General features: G+C 35.5%; 1 protein-coding gene across 7 annotated transcripts in view; it reads right to left on the bottom strand.

Annotated features, from left to right (window-relative positions):
• FER (FER tyrosine kinase) overlaps window positions 1-24,489 on the bottom strand; it is a 159,179-nt gene that overhangs the window by 81,287 nt on the left and 53,403 nt on the right. For all 7 annotated transcript variants that reach the window (XM_039733403.1, XM_039733399.1, XM_039733401.1 and 4 more), the window contains one exon: window positions 2,201-2,293. In XM_039733403.1, the coding sequence (XP_039589337.1) occupies window positions 2,201-2,293 (93 nt within the window). The remainder of the gene's footprint in view (window positions 1-2,200; window positions 2,294-24,489) is intronic.

Below are 24,489 nucleotides of genomic sequence, written 5' to 3'. Positions count from 1 at the left end.
TTAAAAATTAAATACTTAGAAATACTTTGAAAACTTTAAATGCTTAAAACAAATAATTTGAAAACAGGTAGGTAAGATCACATTTTAGACTAGACTATATGAGAAGATCAGTACTGGTCCTTTTCCAAATCTGCTCTGACATCCTTTTTGTACTGGTCTATCTATTTTAAAGAAATAAATTTTTTTAAATGTATGTTAATATTACTTTATAATACACACTCAATAATAATTTTTAGTATTTTGTTGATGGATAATAAGTTTTAAGTATCAATTTATATATTTAGCAATTAAACATGCTTATGTAGTTGTCAGCAGGAAACAGGTGACCACATTTAATAGCTAAGTACTAATTTGTGAAGCAAATTTGAACTGTATACATATGGTCAGCTTTTCTAACACACACAAAATCACTAAATCAAAACAGAAAGCAAAACTGAAAATTGGCTAGAAATTTATATATTCTAATTCTGAAGTAATTTAGGTGTAATTTAAGCAACAGGTAATCAAGATTGCACTTGTTACTCAGATTTTACTTTCTGGCTCAAATGAACCAATGCCAATCTTACTTCTTCCAAATATATTCCAAGGTTTCACCAATCATATCTACCACAAATCTACAGCCGGATTTACATCAGCTTCCATGGAATGAAATCAGAGTGTGGTACATAGACTATTTAAAATGACACTTTAAGCCAATTAAGATTTTGACATTGACTTTCCCCGATTTAATCTAAGCATTTTATTTTCATCTTCCTCTTGAGATTTTTTTTCTCTTCCAATTTTTCTCTGAAGTAATTTCAGGTAGGTTTTTTTTCTGGGGTTTGCAGATGCTTTTTGGTTTATTTTGAAGTCATAAGCTTTATAATACATAGAAACAGATGAATGCTGTGTCTCACCTACATAAAGACCAGAGGTCACAGAAATACACATTTTAATTGGTTTTTAATACGAAATGCTGATTTTTACCACAACTAGAACTTTAATAAAATGAAGATCACAACAATGTGGAAATTTTGTTTAACATCAAAGATACTTTAATATTTTAGCGAGGTTTTTCTTGTTACATTTCAAATGCCATGCAACTTTCATGTTTGTCAGAGGAAAAGCCTTTGTACCCTAATTTTATCTCATGATTGTATTTATTTTTCTATTCCTTCATCACTATGTACAGTTGTCCTCTGTGTATACATGTATCTTTACACATATGTAATTTTTATCTCTTCCACCCATTCTGAATACTATCTAGCTTAAATATGGTTTGCTGTGTCTGTTAATGGGTCCTTGGATGCAATCCTGCAGCATAAAATAAAAGATGCATTGCTTCTGAAGTTTTCTCAAGAATGCTACTTTGAGCTTGTATTTTAGGTGGCAAGATCACAATTAAAAGGCTATTTTAAACTATTTTAAAAACTTCACCCAACTTTCTTCAAGTTTTTTCTTTTGCTCTGTTTTTGAGTTGTTGTTTTGGTTTGATTTTAAGTTTGGAGCGTTATGGTGACCACATGTTCCACTTCAAGAAAAAGGCAGAAGGTTTTTAAGTACAATCTGATGCATCCACAAGTAGGTGCTTAAGGATTCTACCTAATCTTGCAAGCTACCACATGAAAAAAACAGAAGGAAATACAAAAGTAAAACAAACAAGAACATTTGTCCAGCAATTACAAAATTTTAACAAAAGCTAACTATATCTCAGAGATACTCAACAGCCATTTTTAGTGGGGTTTTAAGCAAGATTACTTAAAGTAAATTAAATAGTACCAGCAGTAGTAGCAATAGTAACAATATGCTTATACATTGAAGCTTTATAAAAAAATATGGTAATACAATTATTGCAACAATTGTACAAATTTGTAAAACACGTGTGTCCATCTAACCTAATACAGATTATTATCTTATAGTGCATTTCAAGAAAATCAGCCTTGTTGGGAAGAATATTCTGAACAATATAGCACCACTCTGGGAGCTGCAAAGAACATACAAACTGATTCTCCTGAAGTGAGACAAGTTGTTCTGACATACCATTGTATCATGATATTATTTTGCATGCTGATCAGTCAGAACAGTGTTTATATGCTAAAATTTTAACGTAATTGTTGTCCATTCAGATGGAAATGCATGCTGTTTCAAGGAAAAAGAAATCTTATTTAAGCTGAAAAAATAACAGAATATATTCCAACACTACAGTATTGGTACTACTTACCGATGATGAACCCAACATGGATTTTGGAGACCTTATAATTCCAGCTATGGAATGACGTATAGTGTCAAATCTTGACACTTTATCCTTCTTGTCCTAGGAGAAAGGCCAGAATCTTTAGTGAAAAAAGCAAATCTATAGGATCACTGATTTATTGGAGAATGTACAATATAGAATACTGAATTTTATGGAAATAAAGGATAGGGGTTGAACTGCTACTGACACAAGCTAGGAAGTGTCAGAATCAACAGGATTAAACAAAATTTAACCACTTACAAATTCTGTATTTCCTAAAATACTTTGTGCAAATACTTCAACTATAAAGAAAACTGAAATTCTTTTATATTCCAATAACAAGAGACTCAACTCTTTCTCCTGAAATACCTCAAATTTTAAAGGGACAATGATTTGAAAATATGTAATAAAACTCCCCACATAGTAAAAACTCTATATATGTGCATTATCCTTACTTAAAGGACATCCTTACTTTCTCTTTTTTAACAGGCCTTTCTCTAACAACAGACTACCTATAAATATTAGCACCCATTGGTGCAAGTAACAGAAGCCATTTCTCTTCTGGCATTACTGTAAACCGTACGTGCCACTGTCACTTCTGACAAGCCATTGTCTGTATTTAAAATTCTGCAAGAATAGGGCTGTGGCTGGAACACAAACAGCCTTTAAGCATCTCTAATTCAGCAGAAGTCAATATAAATTCCAAGGTCTCAAAAGCTGACTTAGTCCGAAGACTATATTTTTCTTCATCTCTTATTATCAGCTCTCAAATAAATAACAACCTTAAAAAAAAAAAGTATTTTAATATGGACAAACTGAGTTTATTACTTGTAAACCACCTTCAGAAACAGCCAAGGTACTTTGAAGCAGAAAAATCACACATTAACAACCTCATTCTAATTTGCTTTACGTTAACTAAACTGTAAAAAACTGATAATGAAGAGAGACTACAACTGTTTGCCAGTGTTACAAAGAAAAATTGCTTTCAAGTTTCCACCTTTGACAGAAGAAATCAAAGACCTCATATTGTAAGAAATGCAGCTTCAGTTTATTCCAGGACTTCCCAACAAGCAATAAATCTGCACATCAAATTTAGCAGTCTCTGAAAATTATTTCCAAATAGAGTTTATTTTGCAAGATACAGGTTAAATGCTCTCTTAGCAAAATAATGCCATTCATTTGGTAGCAGAAGTCTGCAATCTGCCTTAATTTGTACACTAGTGAATAAAAGAGTGCAATAGCCAGCCAAATTGTGAAAACTCTAATAGGGAGTGTATCTGTCACAGAAATACTCATTAACTATGTGTCCACTTACCCATCAATAACATTTTTATACATTTTATCAGACTCAAATATTGTCATATACTAAATAATTTAATTTTAGTAAAATAACTCTGTGCTGAAACCTGATTTTTATTCTTATGATGCTGCTGAAATAAACTGCTTACACCAAAAAAATCCCAAAAAACCCTAAAAAAATCAACCAACAAACCAAAAAAAAAAAAACCACCACAGAAAAACCCAACAACAAAAAAACCAAAGAAACCCAACCAAAAAAACCTCATTAACAACTAAGACACAAATTCTACATTAGCTTGCATGATGGTTGTGGAATAATCCACTCCACACATCTCTTCAGAAGCGAGCCATGACATTTAACACCAATTAAATGTATACTTCTTACGTAACAGGAGAAAATAAGTTACCAAAAGACGCACAAACCCTACTTCCCTTCCCACAACCAAAACTCAAGAGCTCCCTTGCTAGTGGACACTAACAGCATGCTTATCTAGCAACAGCAACAAACTACAAGTAAGGTTCTACATTTACCAATTTCTCATTAACAAAAAATATTAACAAGAAGGAGCTTTTTTGACCCAAAATATCAGACTCAACTTTGATAAGCACCACTGAATGACATACAGAGGCAAACTGTTGCATTAAATAGAGCGAGTATTGAAATCTGCATTTAAGGGATAAACTTTGTTCAAAATGTAGTACATGTCCTGTTCCAACTGCAGCTCTTTTATAAACATTATTTAGCATTTTCACAGTTCTTTCCCCTGACATATTGAAACGAGTCTCTATCTTACAGATATGAAGATTCAGAAATTGCACAGCAGGCGTAATCAAACATATGACAAAACACAACTGTAGCCAGTACTGAGTTTATTTATTCCACTCAAGTATTTTTAGGGCAACCAAGATAACACTAAAGAGATACAACAGCAGTATTCTTGTGACTTTTTTTGCCATTGCCCAGCAGTGTGCCTTAGAAGGAACTACTTCATCTTGCAGGAAACCTGTTTTTCACTCAGAATATTATATAAATCCATATAAAGGGATTTTTTTAATGCACATTAAGTATATATTTTTTTCTAAACTGGTGTAAAACTGCAACACAGAACACCCCAACTACTTTTTAAATGTATGTATTTATGTACATATGTGTGTATTATCTCACTAGTTAAATCAGGGTGTTATTTTAAGTTTGATTTACAAAATAAAAGCAAATACACATCACAGCTATCTTTCAGTGATCTCATCCCAGCCACATCAAATTTTGAACCTCTCAGTCAAGACACTCCCAATTCCACAAAGGATTCAGTAGCTGAAAGGATTATTTCAGAATATTAGGTAATTTAAAATTTCTGAAGGAACCTAGCAGAGAGCAGAGGCACTATTCACTCAGAAAGTCCATTACAATTCTACACAGTGCTCATTCCAACAGACATCATGTCACCAAACAAAACAAACATGCCAAATATGTAGTCATGACAAAAGTTTCAAAGTTGTAAGACATGTGACTGTCAGACTAATTAACCTGAGCTAGACACTGGAAAGGTACTAGGAATCTGCTTCACGGAAGCTATAGAGAGCATTATGAAGTATTACACTTACTAGCACACACAATGCAGCTACTAAAGCATACTAGCTAATTCAGTTTCATTTCCGCTCAAATTAATTGGTTTCAGAGACATCAAGGAAATGGTAGCATGATACCTCAATTCTTATTTTATACAACACCAATTTCACTAGAAAGCAAACTAACCTGTAGATCATAGTATTTTATGCAATAACTGAATTACTACAGAAAAAATTGTACTCTACCATTAAGAAGCTAGGTATGTACGCAAATACAAGCGGTCATTAGAAAACATTTTAACCTATTTCTTTAAGTGTGTTTAAACACACCTGTGTAATGAGAACATATAATAAAAAAATTATGAAAAATGCATGACTGACATTTCCCTTTTTAGGACTAGCCATGTTTTTAACGACTTCCCAGAATTAATTTAAATTAACTATATCATAAACTAGATATAACAGGTAGAGGATATCATCACATTTAATAATGATAGGCTGTGGGAGCCATCCCACTCACACCATTGAGATGCCCAGAGCCTGGGGTAGGGAGGCAGGTCAGCAGGAGAACACCTGAAAGAGCACCAGGGAATTTCAGCCACTCCAGACACAAGGTCCACTTCGTTGGGAGCCCACCAGAATGCCTGTATGCTGACAGTAGACAGCAGGAAAGTAAACAGGAAGAACTGGAGATGTGCTCACACTTTCATGGCTGTAACCTTACTGTTATCACTAAAGCATGGTGGGGCAGCTCCTATGGAGTGTCAGAACAATAGGATGCAAGGCTGCTCAGTTTTCCATCCTTCCTAAGAGGGGAAAAAAATCACTTTAGCTTTTTTCAAGAGATGTCACAACAGAAGACAACCATTCTGACACTCCTAATTTCCTTTCCATTCTTTCTCTTCTCACAAGAGACAGAAAGAAGAAATTAAGCATAAGAACCAAAGCACAGGATTCAGGTCAGTTGAAAACCATGAGTGAAGCACCCGCTATTTTACTTGAGGATTTCCTCAATTGCATATTTATATATTTATATATTTATATATATGGGCTTCTGTGTTTCCTATGTTCTCTTTGGGGGATCTTGTGCAGCGTGAGATCCTGTGTGTTTCAGTGGATTTTTCACTACAATTTATCTTCCATGGTCATGCCCTTTAACTGATACATTTCCGCAGACAGCAAGTCTCTCATTTGCCAAGCACACAGTCCTGTCACTGAGCACAACCACTGCAAATCTTAACAACGTATAAGAAATAAAACAATATACCCAGCCAAGTGACACAATCAAAAAGACAGATCAGATGAGTCATAGTCACAACAGTATTTTCAATGAACATAGGCAAGAAAAAGCAACAGGAAAAAAAGATTTTGCTTAAATTGAACTGTGTGATGTAAAAGCCCAGAAGAGTTTTTTAGCTGTATAAATCCAGGACTAGGGCTGTATTTTAGAGGTTACTATAAAAGAAAAATAGTCTATACTCTTTTTAGAAAAGCAATGAAGTAAAGGGCTGGAGATAGATCTAAGATAAAGATAAAATAGAATTAATGCTTCTGAGAGACAGGTAAATATTAACACTACCAATCAAAGGTGGAAGATTATCAGCAACAGACAAAGGACAATGCAGCATATATTGAATATTCCTAAAACACTAGTCAGCCATGTATGTACAGTGATATAAATAAGCTCATACTCTAATATTATTCCGTTCAAAAAAAAAAATGCCTCATGAGTCAGATGTGAACTGTCCACATGGATACAGAAGTTGAACGTGGGCTTGCAAATTACATCACAAAACCTTCACAGAAAACATAGAGGAAATGTGATGATGACTCTACAAGTCAAAGAGAAAATGCTCTCAAAAGAAAAGGGATTTCAATGAAAAGAACATAATCAGTGATATCTGAAAGATGAGAGTGATAGCACTGATTTTCTAATTTGGGGAGGGAACTGGTCCTCAGATATTTTGATAAAAACTCAGTAGGATACAAGGGCTCTAAGATAAATTTAGACAGGGAAATTTCAGCAGCTACTGCAAACGATATGTTCAATGAACATACAGATGAAACAGGCATCTGCCAGAGTAATCAATACAGTTTTTGCAAAGTGAATGCTAGCTTCCTTTCTTGTTTGAAGATACACATTCCCTGATGAAAAAGGTGCTGAACAACATTAATCTCAAAGCTTTAAATTTAGACAATGGGTAGAACAAGGAATATTTTTGAGGTCTATGTATAGAGTGAGAATGAAGTTTTGTCATTTACAAGTTTTGTCATTTACATCTCTATTTTGTCTTCAAAATAGAGAAAATGATCACTTCAGCAGTGGAGATTAGAAGTTATAAAGGAATGGCCCCAAAAGCACGTCATAAACTTATACAGTGATAATAACTATGGCCTGCCAATTCATGAGTGAATATACTAATCACAAAAATCTTTGAACGTCTGTTTTACAGCTTTAGCATTTACTGAAAGACACATAAATGCTGACATATTAAAATTTGAGCAGACAGCAGAACATGGCAAATACCCCCAAAAGCCTATCACTTGGTTTCAAAAAGAAGACTAATCTTGTTCCTCAAAACACCATTCGCTGTTTTTTAATTTTTTCTTTTGGTCCCATTTATGACAAAACTAAGTATCTCAGAAAGACCACATGTAGAAAACCAGATAAAGAATTATGACATCTTTACAAAAAAACACAGAGTATTTTAAAGTATTAATATGGCACTCACACATGAAAAGAGCTGCTGGTTGGATATGAGATGATTACTTGAGTTGAGTAGATCATCTCTTTGGAGTCCCTTTCTAGGAATTATAATATGCATTTTCTTAGTTTACTATTGCAGATATCTAGAACTGTATAGAACCATGTAGATATAACAGTTATAAAAAAATTTAAACATTCAAAGCTAATTAAAAATATCTCAAGTACACAGTGAAACCAGTTAAACAACTTAGGTATTCAAAAATCACTTTATGATAAGGCAGTATTTTCTGTTTTAAACACCTTCTAAAGCAGCAGAAATGATGCATAGTTGATGTACACATATTATAAAACACTGCACTGGATGCAAATTAATGTTACCTATCCTGAATTGCAGGGGGTAGCCTGAAAAACAAAACTTACTAGTGTGAAATTTGATAACTGTTATAATTTCTCAGACCAAAAGCATATCCTAGACTATGCCAGTGGAGTAATAACCTGTAAGAAAAAGAGAATGGCAGCTCTTCAGAGCAGGTCTTTGTCCTCTGAGGATCTGTAGTATAAGATCAGCCTTATTAGTTAAGGTCTGGATGTTTCTACATGCAACAGTCAAGGAAGGATTTTCCTTTCATATTTTTTAACTGTTTTCTGAATCTATATAACTTATTACAATGCCCCACTGTAGCAACCAGTTGCACAAGTTAATTACACATTTTTGAAGAATATGTTTCTGTGCTTTTTTTGAATCATTTGCCTACTGTGGTTATTTGATGAGCCCTACTTCTTGTTTTTGCAAAGACAGAGAACAGTCATTATTCCTTATTCACTTCCCCCATGTATCCCCACACACCTTTATCACATTCCCTTCATTGCACTTCTGAAGTCTGTAAAGCCCAATCTGCTTATTCACTAATTCTACAGAAGCTCCTCCACATATCTGAGCATTATTATTTCGTTCTTCTGAATTCTCCTACATCAGTTTTCTAATTAAGGGAGCTGAAAATATAATTGGTTACATGAAGCCAAACTCTTCTGTAGTACATAGCAAAAGGACAGTTTGCATTAAGAAAAACTAGTTAGATACTGAAAAAAACCAAAAATCTCACAATGAGGACGACAGTGATTATATACGGAAACAGGTTTCCCAGAGGGACTTCCATTATTGGAGCTGCTAGAACCTCAACATGCACAAGGCATTTTGCAGATTGGTATAACATTAAAGATGGCTCTGCTCTGAGCAACAAGCAGGACCAGATGGACCCCCTGATATATTTTCCAATTTAAATTATTCTGCAGTTCTATGGTATTTGGGAAGCAGGTGCACAATACAGCAACGTAATGTTTTTCTGATCTCTTCTTTCTTCTTTTCCTGAAAATTTCTGGCATGCTTTTTGGTTTTGATCACTTCTAGTAACTTGATCTCTTCAAGAACATTTAAACCTTATTTTGAGTGTTAACTCAAAAGTTATTAATGGTATATGTTAAATCAGGCAGTGTTATTACAGGCTGGTCTACAGGAACGTAGTAACACAATATTATGTTAATATTAGAATAATATTAATATAATTAATAATATAATAATATGATATATAATATATAATATAATATATTATATCATATTAACATATAATATTAACATAATATAATAATATATTTAATTTGTAAAAAGTTCAGGAATTTAACTTGTAATCAAAAACATTTGTTTTCTTTCAAAATAAAGTTTTTTTCCTCTTATGATTACTTTTATGTATTTCATTCCTTATATTTCAGATTTTAAAATTACAACAGAGGCTATAGAGTAATTTTTTTTTCCAGAAAAACAGCAGCAAGAAAAAATATTAAGCAAGAGTCTGGTGAAATATTTGGTAACAAAAACCTGAAAAATCTTTGGCAGATTTTACCTCGTAAAGGTTTGGCTATCAGCAAACACTCTGTGTAAATAGATTAATTTTTAAAAAAGAATTATGAATACTACAATATGATTGACCCTTCACTTTCTTTTTTGAATCCCTATCTCTAATAACAGAATGTACAGTTAAGTTGTCTGCTCTGTTTTCTGTCTTAATTAAGACTTTCAGAAGACTAATTTTTCAAGCTACATATGAAATGTCAGGGAAATGTCACCTTCATCTTTTAAATAATTAGTAAATCTTCCAAACACACCAACATGTATCAAATGTCTTAACGAAAGTTGAGCACCTCTTAATGGGGGTTAGACATAATGTTTCCAGAAACACAGTACATGTTAACTCTTATATACGCCTAACAGCATTTTTATTTTTAAAAAGATGATATTTGGATTTCACCAAATTATCATCAAGAATGTCAACAGCTCTCTAGAGAAAATGACTAAACGTACCTCAACACCTAAGCTGAGGCTCTGAGATCTTGTATAAAAACTGGTTTTGTGGAAGGAAAAAGTAATCAGACAAGGACTAATGCAGTTTAATGACTGTATCTCTACACCACAAAATCCCAAGACACCTCCATTCATTGATCACATTTGTGATCAATGACACCTGATTTAAATAAAGGCAATTTAACAAACCAATTAAGACTTTTGAAAGTTTGCGGACAAATTTAGAACAAATAAATACTTTTGAAAAATAAGTTTAAATGCTATTACCATATTTAACTTTGGAAATATATAACAGGGAAAATTAAGACCTCCATCCTTCAAAAACCTCAGGCTTGTCAGTATATTTTCAGATATTAACTGTTTTACTGATTTCAAGAGCAGCGTTACTGATCAACAATGCCATTATTAACTGAATGTATAAAAAATTATTAATTCTCAAAAAATCATTTTACTTGTTTCAAGTAGTAAAAAAATATAAAATTTCAGTCTGTATGGCACTTGCTATATATGAAATGGAACTACTGTTTCATGGCATGGTCCTTCTCTTCCTTGGTTGCCATTGCCATATCACAGTAACACATCTCCAAACATACTCACGAGTTCTCTCTTGCTGTAATTCTGTGTAAGCTCATTAAGTTGCAATGGGAGAACACAAAACAGACTGCACTGATACTCATAGTTTTACTGCAGTACCTAATGTTCACAAAAGCAAGCAAGTCAACACCTTAGATCCAGCAGCAGCTAATAATTCAAAAAAACCAATGGCATGAAAAAAAACAATGGTATGATGAACTGGCTGCTGGTGAAGATCAGCATCTGCTAGGACAACATGCTCAACATTCAGGCTGTGCTGCTGCTGCTGCTTCAAGAGAACCAAGCCTCACAAGTCCAAAAGTAGTGAATAAATGTGCATCCACAAACCATTTCAATGTTCAAATTCTTAGGAGACTTTTTGAATCAAAGAGCCTAATTTTATTCTGCACTTTAATACTTTATTTCATATATCCAGTTGAAATAGTTTCAGGGTTTTATGACCAGAATTCTCAGAAAAACAGAGAAATGTAGTAGTGTTTGATGCTGCCCCAGAGTTTTAATCAAGATCAACACTACAGTTGCCATTTGAAGTGGAAAAGTCTTCAACTTGAAGTATATTTTTGAACTTGTAATATGCATCTATGCACAAAAAGACTGGTCTTGCCATCCCTCTTTCCAGTTAAAAAAGAAAACACAAAACAAAACAAAACCTGAACTAGAATGAAAATTCTTGCTAAGGTAATGGAAGAAATTTATTTTTTCTACATAAACACCTGATTTGCAGCATTACTCCTATTTGGAAAACTGCATCTCTATTTACCTAGATTGTGATAAAACAGCAACCAAGAAATCAGTATTCCTCCACTAGAGACACAATTAGTGTAGGAAATAAATTTTATGTCCTGATGTTTTCAAATACTCATTTACTCACAAAAAAAGTATAAAGGTAGAGAGTGGTTTTGGCACTTGTTAAAAAATTACAGTATTCTGTAATGACACTTCCTCAATGGAATGGTGAAGTTTCAGGCACACAGTAGTTAGCTTCAGTTTTAAAAAAGTTAACATCAAACTTTTCAAACTGGTAAATATTACTCAAGGACCAAGAGAACCTTATTACAACTACTGGCCTAATAAAAAGAACTGGAGTCATCACTCTGTGGGCTGATAACAAAAAGCCACAAGTGAAGAAGCTCTAGGCTACATTTCACAAGAGGCATGCAAAATTTTCCAGTGAAAGTGCCTGAAGAACTAAGCTATGCATGAAGTTTTCAATACAATTCAGCAGACCAAGCAAATACAATGTCCAGGACATTTTTACACAAGGATCCAGACAGGTAAACATAAAGTCTTGCAAAAAAATATCCAAAATATCTCAACTCCTAATGCTCTCTGCAGCAGTCTGCAGCTGAAGTGAGGAAGTGATGAAGATCACCCACAGCTACCACAAGTTGACAAATTCCTGAAGAGCAGTGTGCGTGCCAAAGAATGCCATCTGGAACTGGAAATTGTCTTTACTAGCCACAAACTTAAAATAACAGTAACAGGCTTGCCAGAAATCCATACATACTTACACATTCTGCAGGCTGAGAAGCACAAACCATTCTGCTTTTCTCATTACAACCCGTGTTAGTTATTTTAAAACTCTAAAACCCCCCAACAGAAAGCCAAGCCACATTTCAGCAGAGAACAAAACAAAAACAGTTCTCATTCTTTTATTCCAGATCTGCACAGGCAAAGCTTCTCTGGTCTCACTGACTTAAAATGTCATCACTATCTTGACAAAATGTGATCTCATAAAATAAATCTGTATAGCAGCTCGTAGGTGGGGGATTATAAATCAGCACAGAAGAAAATTACAGCTATGAGCTACAAGCAGGCGATTCATTTCTGCCATGGAGGTTAGCTAAAAGACACTCAAGTAAAGTACAGGGGAAGTGAAAAATATAGAACTAAGGCAACAGGTCAGTGAGAAGGACAGTTTGGGGAGTTTCTTCCTAGAGATTCTGAAAAAAAAATATTTCCTGACCTCAACTCAAGCAAAGGTTCCATCCAAAACATGGTTTTCTAAGGAGGACTGCATCTCTTTAGATGCATTTTGTATCCAAAGACATGGGAAGACAACTGAATCAACTAATCGGATGCTGTACCAACTGCATAAAGGGAAAACTAAATCTATGGTAGTAAGTACTCTGTGCATCAGCAAATGAAGCAACTGATGCTGTTTCCAACTGTGCCAACTGGGGGTTAGTTAGCCCAAAACATATCTAAATGCAGTATTTATAAACATAGCATGAACTGACTATGGCATTTGTTAGTGACTGCACTTACTACATTGGTCAGTTATTTTAATTAGAATGCATTACTCACTAACAGGAGGAATGAGAGTCTTTCCAGATCTCATTACATAGATTTAAACACTGATGGATCTGGTTGGTTATCAGACACATTTACACTCAGTAATACCTGCTAAAGACAAGTGCTTTACACAGTTAGTGGTGGAGTCCAGATCTTAGGCAATAAGTCAAGAAAGTCTGGTTCCTGGAAGGTATTAGATGTATTGGAGTAGCTGAAACCTGAACAGCTGTTGCAGAAGCAGTGGATAAAAGTCAACATGTAAAGAACAGAGAATGTATAGTGATGCTGTAAAGAACAGCATCACTATACTGCATGACCCTGAAACCCATAAATCCTCCTGTGGTTCACAGGATGCCAAAAACTAAATATCCAATAGGTGCGGGATCCCAGACTGCAGGCGGGGACCTGCAGCTCAACTTCACCAGAAGTCCATGCCAACCTACAGAAAACACTATTCTCTAGGGGGATGAGGTGGGGAAACCACCAAATTTTTCTCTAACTTCAAAGGAAGTTCTTACGGGCAGCAGAAAAATCCTGTCTCCCCAGCCAACTACCATGTCATTGTACCAGAGGGGGATTGTCTTTATCTTTGTCATCACACTGTTCTGACTGGTACAAAGTAACATTTCTTCACTTCTGCCCTTTACACAGTGGTATCTACTAATCAATATTCCTCTTATAATTCGTTAACTGGCTCAAGCTGACTCATTGGCTCTAATGAAATCACCTGGCAAATGCTGCGTCAAACACCAAGAAATAGCACTACATGTTAAGCGATCAGGAAAGAAGTGAAGCTTTTTTCTTCTCCCAATAAACAGTGTTACTAAATATGGACTGGTGATTGTAACCTGTTTGGAAAATCATACCATCAGAGGATGCATTTGTTTTATCACAATAAAACAAAGTTTCATGGAGTTAACCCTGAAGAGCTTCAGTCAAATGGGACATGACAGGTTCTTAGCCAGATCCATATTTACATTAAATGTGTTAAATAGTGAAACTGAAACTTTCATAACTGGAAAGAGCTTGCAGTATGCCTAGATTCAAATCTGAAGTGACGAAGGTAAGAAATATCAGGTATTTCTGTCTGACAGCTGTTTGGCAGGGTAGTCAGAACGTGATGTTTACTTTTGGTTTTGACTGATACTGTTTTGATGCACAAATAGCTTGCATGTTAATAGATAAAATGATAGAACAACTTTGTGACAGCTTGAACACAACTTGAGCACCATAACTGAGATAAGCTTAATGAGTTATCTTTGCAGGGTGCCAAAACAACAAGTATCTGCCAATTTAAACAACAGAACAATAAAAATGCAAACCTTCAAAACTGGCAGTGTTCAAATTCAACTCCAAGTAAAGCCAATGGTTCACTGAACTCATGCACAGATCACAGCTACAAATCACAGACACAAACAGATTATTTTGAAAATATAAATATCATCAATATAAACATGGAGGACAGAGTCAGTGTGTATATCTCAGTAATTGTACCAAATAAAAGATTTCAACCCTATTCAAGCCAAGGGTCATAAATTTTATCTAGCACGATGAACCAAAATAAATAAGGAAGCACTTTTTCTACAGAAATGCAAAGACTTTGAGTTAGTAGTTCAGTCAACAGTTTCTTTTTTAATTTCAATCATTACTTATTAAAAAGGGTCTGAACAACCAAGCAGTGTTGCCTCAAAGTTCGTAAGCTGTACTTATTTGGCATGCTCAAGCTGTCTGTTGAATCAAAGACCAGTCTCCTCTGTTACAGAAGAAACTCTTTATGTGCCACACCCCCCTTCTCATAAAAAAAATCAATAATGTCTAGTTTATGCGTATAGTGATACATGATTCAACGCATCAACTTCTTAACAGTTGAAGAAAATAACTGATGAAATACTTCAGTCATGTTGGTTGAAAACCATGTTTTCCTCACTATTTTTATTACATCTTATAAAGTTACAAATTTCATTGTCACAGAGTTCCTGAAACACCAAGATCAAATTGTACATACAACTATCCACAAAACCAGTGTTAATTTACAGGTTATATATAAAAATCTCTATGGAGTGAACAGATCAAATGGCCAAAAGCAGCAGCAGTCTGAAGCAGACCAACACACAGCCATAGCTTTGCATACTACTACAAAACAGCCTAAGAAGAAAACAGCTGCATTTTTGTCAAAAAGCCACCTCATTTGCCCTTATAAAAATTACTCGAAAACAAATCATTCCTTCATTAATGGTCCTTATGTAGTTGTCACATATTACTGTGGCCTGCAACTTGAATCATCACTAAATGAGCACAACCACATTGTAACAGGATCCTATTAGATAGGAAATATTCACAATTCCCACTTGCAGGTTTGTCTTTTCACCACCTCCTAAAGAGAAAACACCATCTCCCCTTTGTGCTATAAGAGCCAACAAATTAACATAAGAAAACTGAATTTATATCAGCTGCACTGAACTTTGATTTTCCTTGAGGATATGTGTTTTTCTTTCAGACTATCAAAATACAAACCTAAAGTTTTTTATTTTTTTTAAACTCAGAGTTACTTCTTCAACTTTTCTGGTTTTATAAGCCAGAAGTTACCTTTTGTTTGTTTGTTTGTTTCATTGTTTCTAGCTCAGAAGTTACTTTTAAACTTTTTCATTTTTAAAACTCCAAATACATCTCCCCTCACTTAAAAGCCATACAAAAATCTGCATCGCCTTTCATTACAAACGCCTATAGCCAGCTCAGTCACATCAGCTCCTGCTGTACTGCAACATTCACTGTATTACACTGAATTCAGTACAAACAATCACCATGTTCAACTGCTCTAAACAGCAACTAGCACAGAGGACAAAAATTTCAGGTTAACATGATACAGAAATTGTCAAGACTGTCAAGCATCTCATTGTAGCCCTCCAAACCCCAAATCAATACACTTGTGTTTCCATTTTATTTTCATTTTTATAGCAGTTGCTAAGTAAATGTTACAGGTTTCCAGAGTGAGATAATTTCAGTTAGGTATTGTGGAAGTCCTCATTGTTACAAAGTTCTAGCAAAACTAAGTAAATTTAATCTAAAGGGGAATGACTGATGTTTGTATTACACATAAAGCCAAACATTAACTGATTTTATTTCATCTTAGTATTCTTAGCCAAGGTCTAGAAATAAAAACAAGTCATTCTGAGGCACATCAGAAACAAAAAAGAAGATATAGCTCAGGATATATTACTTCTATACTGTATTTTTTTTAATCATATCATTTAGGCTTTGATTTAGCACTCAATTTGCCACAGTGGCAACACATGTTGATGAAGTCAATCTCATGATGATGAGCCACAGTCTCAGAAATACTGTCTCATGAAATTATACTGACAACTGCTCTGTCTCCAGCCCTTCATCCTGGATGATTCCTATATGAGTATGCTGTAGGTTTCTTCAATCCTATGTTTGGTCCTGTGTCCTGGACAGACTTTGGACCCACATGATAGTCTTGTCCTCAGCACTATTCCTGACCTCTTTTCATTTTGTTCCTGATAGGAATCCTAGGCACACTCTGACCGTGACTAAACGCTCTGCTGCCTCTGGAGCTGCCAGTGTCTGGCTCTGCCACTCTATCCTGTATTTGGTTTCTTTCTTTTTTTCCCCCTAAATTTTACTAATTATACTCTTATAATTAATACTTATAATAATTACTTTCACTAATCTATACTCTAGCTTCTAGACACCAACAACTCCTGCTTTTCTCAGAAACCTGACAAAAAAATCAGATTTAAAAAATAATTTTGCTTGCAGAAATATTTTGCAGTAACTTCCAGAAAATAACCTACTTTTGGTCTATGAATTCCTATAGTGCCCTAAAAGCAAAGACTTTAAATCATTTTCCAAGAATGACAAATTTCCTTGCATCTTGGCTGTAGCACTCCAAACTTTCTTTCCTCTAGGATGAGGACATCAGTTTCAGAAACTCTTGGATATCTGCTATTACCTTCATGCAAATGTCACTGAGTTTCTCACATTAGCCTAACACCAGCCAAACAGAAATTAGGTTTCTGATGACCTGTTTCTATACCTCCCTGTAAAGAAACTGAGATAAGTATCATGGAATTTTTTGACAAGGTTGCAGTGACTACCACTATCTCACACAGAACTTGAATTTTCCCTACCATTAAAGACTATTTTGAATAAAGAACCTCAATATCTGTTGGAAAGAGGGCTTCACCTGTTTGAATATTAATATCCACTGTTCTTTATGGCCTAGGAGTCACAGCTTCATGCCACAGGCAGATACATTAAGAAATTTAAAACTGGGCATTAGTGCTGATGTTCAGGCACTTGGATCCCAAACTGACCAGAAATGTTTTTCATCCATCTGACTGCTACATGAAAAAAGGAAAAAAAAAAGGATTATCTGAAACATGCTATTTCACTTACCCCACTGTTAAAAACCACCAACAGTAATAACCAAAAAATAAAAAGGAGAACCAAAAAATAGCTCTGTAACTTAAAGACAGTAGTCTGAAAACTAAATTGCTACTCTGGTTTCTCAAGTCTGTAGCAGGCAAGAACTTCATAACATGGCAGAAAAAAATCACAAGCTAAGCATAAAAGCATACACTTCTATCTGCCAGAAAACTACCAGTGACACTACATTAAAAACATAAATCCTAATTCCAATAATTATTTTACAGCAGATTTTAGGAGTTTTAGAAGCACAATAATTGCCTTTAAGGACAATGGTATTTCTAATCAGCCTCTTAAAAAGGAAGAGAGAAAAGCAGAGAAGTGATTTAAAGCAGCCAAATTCTATCACATTACTTCCTGTGAATTGCCTAGAGACTATGAGAAGTTAGCAATCACACTAATTTGGTGCCATCACTATGAAAAAGATGCAAGAAGGCAATGACGATGATTCTGGCAAAAAATGACTACTTTTCTCCCTGCTGGATACTAGCACATGATTTCTGTTTGAAAGGAAACTTCTCTGTGAAGCTTTCTTAATCCACAGAGAAGATTCACACTGAAGTAACAAATCCCCAGTGGGTATGCAGTTCTGAACACTACTATGGTGAAGCCTGCTTCCTCAAGGAAGAAATTAAAGCTCTTGAAATATTTTTGGCAGTTCAAGAGAGGTCTAGGTATCTCAAGTGCTTATAACTCTCTTTCATACAGAGAGGGTAAACTAAATCTGCACTTCAAATATTCTGAAGAGTTCTGTTTCTGTGAATAATGCACCTCCTTCAATTCCTCAAAAAGTGTGCTTATACTAATAATTCCACTTTTCCCCAAGACCAAGTTATTTCTCAACACATTTTTGATAGATAATATGCTAACTTTAAGAAGTACTTAAGTTCTGAGCCTTAGTGTGTGAACTTAGTCCAGCCTTTTACTTCAGAAGATTCTAGGCATGTTCAGCGGCAAGAGTCTTGACAACTCCACTGACCTCTTATCCTGTAAATTCTAGATCAGAGTGTGGGACAAAGAATGACTGATTTTATCTGCCTACTATCTTATTGTCTCCTTTTGTATTGTTCTTTCTCTGATATATGTCCATCAGGCAGTTGGGATTTACAAAAACAAGAAACAGAAGCTAGAACATATTCACTAAGAGAGAAAGTTGAATTGAATTAATACTGTCCACACTTCTTAAAAGCATGTGACATTTGGGGCACTTTTGATCCATGTCAAATTCTGGCTGTAAGCCAGAAACACAGGCCCAAGCCAGCAAGCTTGGAAAGCGGCCATAAACAAAACTGAACTTCAGCTGTCCACCAAATAAAACTGTTTATTTCCAGGTCTTTAATGAATAAATAGGTAAAAATTTCTACAGCATGACTGCACTGGCAGCACTTCCTCAGTAGAGACTAAAATAAAAGAAAGATAAGGATACCAATGCTGCACAGACTAACTCTGGCCCAGGATCTATTGACAAGAAAGTTAAGATCTTGCAACATGGTGGAAGTGTACAAGATTCATAAATATATAAACTAAATTACTGTGAAGGGCTCCCCTACCATGCTTTAATACAATCTTACTTTTATATAAATGTCATGAGTCACAAATCAGTAGAGAATTACTTACATGGACAGATAAGGGAGATGTTTGGTGATGCATTACACAGCATAAGAATGTGTCTATTCTTCTAAATCAGTAAGAAAAATGACAAATTTATCTCTACTGTTATGCTTTCTGCAATTGCTGCAATGGCCTGTCACAGAAGGCAATCACTTCCTTGCATCTATTTCAAAATAAAGAACCTTCATAGTCTGACACAGCAGGGGAAAAGGAACCCCTAAGAGTGTGGTAGTTCTCTCAACAGATTATGTTGCTTTGTGATCCAACATCTAAAATGTATGCAATGAAGCATCTTTAATGAAATCGCAAACTCCTGCAAAGCCTCTTTCATATCTGTGTAACTGACAGTGAAAAAACCAACACATACAAATTGATTAAATTTGTCAATTACTATTTTAGTGAGTGTTCTGAACACATTCTCTTTAAATCCAAACCTGCAGAACAAGACTCTGGCTATTGGTTTATTGATCGTACTAATTAAAGCACAAAGTATTGGATTCTAGAAAGCAAGGATGGAAAGATAAAACATTCACATTAGGTAAAATAATTTACAAATAAATAAAGTAGCACTTCAGCTCTGTTTCATGTATTTAGTATTTTTTTCCTTCCGTAATGACTGAGATCTAATATTTTAATTACCATAACCTTCACTAAAAGCTGGATTATCTTATTTTTAAAGCAAGGACACTAAGGACAACATCTCTAAAGCCTTTTAAAAAGGAATAACAAACCACAAAAGTGATTAGATATGAAGTGAACTTCTGTATTTTTTTTCAAGTAATTATGCTAGAACAGATAAAACCATTTTCTGCTGTGTACACTTTTAAGCCTGGAACTCTACTGGCACCAGGCATTACACCACCCCAATGCCTGTACCAGGGTGCTTCAGCTTGCTTCTGCCCTGGGTACCTCTCCCAAGTTCATGCTAACTGCTTTGGCGTATTCTGTCATAATTAGTCTTCTGGCACTGAGCTCCACCTGCTGACAAGTCTCTCAAGTGTTGCAGAGCTTGCACACCAAGTCTCAGTTTTGTCAACCCGCTCCAAGAAAATGCTGCAGTATGCAAAATAAATCTACATTAAACACTTCTACTGTAAGAAGAGTATGTCACTTCAAACACATATTCTTAAAAGTCATGAGTTTATGCCTTCATAATTTTTTTACCATGTACGGAAAAAAGAAAAGACATATTAAAGTGACACAGAGATTTCACTGTATGATTGTTAAACAAAATTACTTACTATTTTATATTAACTGAATCTATTGCCTGGTTTAAGAACTCCCTGAAGACTCCCTGTTCTGTAACAATTTCCAAGGCAATACTGATGCTATAAGTTTTAAATGCAAATTATCATAACTGTATGCAATTACCTGAGTAAATGTTTAGCTAGTACTGCAATATCCAGAAATTAATGATGTTTTTATTTCTAAACTGATCATCAGACACATAAAGTTTTGTTTTCTTCATTTGAATTACCATGGACTACTGCTATGCTTTGTTGATCATATTAACAGCAAAAATATACCTTATGTAACTCAAGACAAATTACAGGCCATACATCCACTGTCTGAACACTTAAATGTGGAAAAGTTAGCTCAAGTAGCTTTGAGTTAAATTCTGTGCAGTGATATAATACATAACACTTTGGATACTGCTGCATTTTTGTCAAAATATATCTGTTTACAAGGAATAACCAGCTTTTTAAAAATTATCTCCACAGGTTAAGTACAGAAGAAAATGTGAACTATAAATCTCCCATTAACATAGTAAATGGCACAAAAGCATAATTCTAAGTGGCTCAAAACCAAGATTTTAAATTTCTAGTGCCATCAGCATTATAATTATATCTGTCTTGCATGGATAAGTCAGCAGAAAAGTATAACTGCTAGTAACAATAAAATTTTTCATTTTTCCATACAGAATGACAAAACCGTTAAATGCAGTGTTCAGAAGTTTTTGCTTCACTCCCTGTAATATCTTGATTGAAAAAAAAAATGATTGTTTGGCAATTTCCTTTTTTCTTTAAATGAGTCCATGACTATCAATACACAGCAAATATACTTAAAAAAATATATTGACAAAAGAAAACCATAGGGAAGACACTAACAGAATACGAAATGTCTTACATTTAATAGAGGCAAAAAAGAACAAGGAAACTAAGTAAAAACACTCACATAACATTGCACTGTCTATAAAAACATATCTAACAGCATTTCAGATTTTCACTCCTTATTAGTATTCTATTATACAGTTACCTAATGCAGGAGAAGGGAAACAAAACAATTTGCAAACTATTCCACCATGAAATTGGCTCTATTTATATGATATAAATACTTAGGAGATATGAAACAAAATTGCTTTGCATATCCCTCTTTTAAATTTTAAATTACAAAAAAAAATTTATTTGTGACTTGAGGACACAAAAATTTGCTTCATATGGATGCTGACAACACAAGCCAACCATGATTTTGTAATTCTTAGGAAAAAAAATGCAAAACAAGGGTTCACAATTAATTTCTGAAGAGGAATAAATAACCTTATTTGAGTGTATCAGAGTAACATTTAGATGAACTGCTCTCAGAAGAAGTGGAGAAAACTTGATGAATTTATAGCTGAAGAAACAGTCATCCTCTTGAATGATACCAGGATGAGCAATCAGCAGCAAGAACATTTAATTTCTGATATTTTACAGCCCGATATTTTCAAGGAGTTTTACGAAAAAAAAAAAAAAAACCTTTTTAAAAATCACCACTATATTTATTCAAAGAAACAACCCATCAGAATATCATTTTTCCATCCTGAGATACAGCCAAGACTGACAGGTCAGGGTGATGCCAAACTGGGAGAAAGAAGAACATATCAAGAGCAACCCTGCAGAAGAGGACTCTGAATTGCTGGTAGACAAAAAGCTGAACATGAACTGACACTGTGCACTTGCAGTCCAGACTGTCAACTACATCCTGGACTATACTCAAAGTAGCATAGCAGCAGGATGACGGATGCAACTTGTTCCCTCTACTCTGCCCCTGTGAGATTCCATCTTGAAACTGCACCCAGGTCTGGGGCCTTCAAGGCAAGAAAGAGAATGGAACAAGCCCAGAGGAAAGCCATTAAACTGATCACAGCACTGGAGCACCTCTCCTGTGACAATAAGCTGAGAGAGTTCAGCCTGGAGAAGGAAAGGAAGATCTCCAGGAAGATCTCACTGAAGCCCTTAAGTACTTAAAGGAAGCTCCATAAAAAAGATGGAGTCTGACTCTTCATGCTGCCAGACAGTGATATAAGGGGAACCAGTCTTAGTCTAAAAGAGGAGAGGTTCCAGCACCTGAGCAGAGTCTTACTCTGATGGGAACACAGCTCTGGCACAAGCTGTAAGAGAGGAGACACCCCCAGTACTCACAGTGACCACCCAACACCACCTTAATCCTCTCTGCTCCACTGCAGGGTGCCAGCAGTGGTCCTTTCATGTGCAGAGACAATAGGCCTGACTACTTGTAGCTCACTGGAGCAACCAGCTGTGTGAGAGAAAAATGCCCCAGAGTCTGCACTACCTCTCAGCCCTTCTACTGAAGCCCAGGTGTAAGGGCTTATCCAACATCACAGGCATCAAACCATTTAATGATCACTTCAAATCCCTTCTCAGAAAGCAAGGACAATACCAACACCATCAGGTATGTTTAGTTCCTGTCTTTTTTCAAGTCCAAATCTGGTAGAATTTCTTACTGAAGTGCAGGAGCTCCTTCAGGTCCTAAGAGAAAAAATAGCATAAGCAGAAGAATGAACAGGATCCAGTGCAGGCTGCAGTAGACCACGACCATTTCCTTCTGGGGCAACATGTGCTAATCCCAAGGTAGCCTCAGTACCAATGGCCTAAGTGTAAATGCTGTATCCTGTACATGTAAATGCTGAACTTGACTTAGCTGTGGAAATAAGCACGCCTGCTTTCACAGTTAACCCTGTTTTCAGTCCTATTCAGTCTCCTATTCCGGACTTCCACATCTGGCACCCACAAAATAAAGAGTGCACGTCCAAGAGTCCTTCTGGCTCAGTCCTTCTGGCAAGCTTTGCCTTGAAGAAGCAAGGAAAGAGAAGGCACTCCGAACTCTCAGATAACATAGGCCAGATGGAACTGCATAAACTAGAGCAAGTTACTTAAAGTACGCAATCCATGTTAAAAATGAATGTTAACATTATCTCTAGAATACAAATACATATTTGATTTATTTTCTCAAGTTGCCTTAACAGTAAATTTTACTTACTGGTTTAAAAAATAAAACAACAAAACATTATCCTCTATTTCAGTTTACACAACACCAACTTAGTGTGTTAAATATTTCTGCCTCCTTTTGTACTAACTTCCTGTTTCTGTTTTACTTTCTCCCTGTGAAGCTGATCAGACTGCCTCTCATCATTAGGTCCCTTTCTCTGCAACCTTGGCTTTTCTCTGCAACCTTGCATTGAGTTAAAGTGGCAAGATTTTGTAACGTGGTGCATCCTGCTGTAGTGGAAGGTGTTGAAAGGGACTGGAAGTAGGCAATCTTCGAAGTCCCTTCCAACCCAAACCATCTTATGGCTCTATGCTCCCCCTTCCCCTGCTCAAGTGCAGAGGCCACCATGCCCCGAGCACAGAACCAGCCACCCTGTGCCATCTGCCCTGGGGCACTGCGGGCCCATCAGTGGCTGCAGTGGAAGTGATGAGCCTTCTCACCTTGAAGGTGACACTGGAGGTGACACAGTGCTGGCAGTGATGGAGCTCTTGTGTCTCTGTCCTTTTGGCCCTGTGCAGGCCTGTGCTCAGCACACAGGCTTATTTTCTCCCACTCACTGAAACAGAGGTTTAGACACCAGAAAGCAGTAATCTTGAGCTAAAGGGGAAGAGTACCACTCTTATGATTAGACTCATCATCTCAACTAATACTAGCAGACAATAATCACTAACACTACTACAGGATATGGTATTTAATAACTAACAACATAGCCTGCCTCAAAAAGATTCAAAGCCTCCTAATCTTTTGCAATCATTATCCTGATCCTTCTTTTCTCTTTCTTCATCTTTTTGTACTTTTTTAACTCCTTCTAAGTCACAACAAGCATTTGTAAAATAACTTTTTGTACCAACGTAAATGACAACCATTTCATACTGCCTTTTAAATATTAAATAGCAGTGGAAGCAAGAGAATGCTGACAATCAAGCATAATTGTAGAATGGGAATCAAACAGTTCCACAAATAGAGAGAGGAAGAAAAGCAGCTCTCCCCTCACAAACAACTATTTAATTATCACTTCACAGAGCTACTGCCCCATAGGCCAAAAAGAACGTCAGGCTAAACCTCAATGAAAAGAAGTCGCAAATATCTCCTACATGTCAAAACTAATCCACAAAGGCAAAAACTGTTTGT

This window comes from Passer montanus, unplaced genomic scaffold (assembly GCF_014805655.1).
Source record: "Passer montanus isolate IOZ18808 unplaced genomic scaffold, ASM1480565v1 scaffold87, whole genome shotgun sequence".
NCBI lineage: Eukaryota > Metazoa > Chordata > Aves > Passeriformes > Passeridae > Passer > Passer montanus.
Note: the sequence above shows the minus strand (reverse complement) of the source record. Positions and strands in the feature narration are given on the sequence as shown.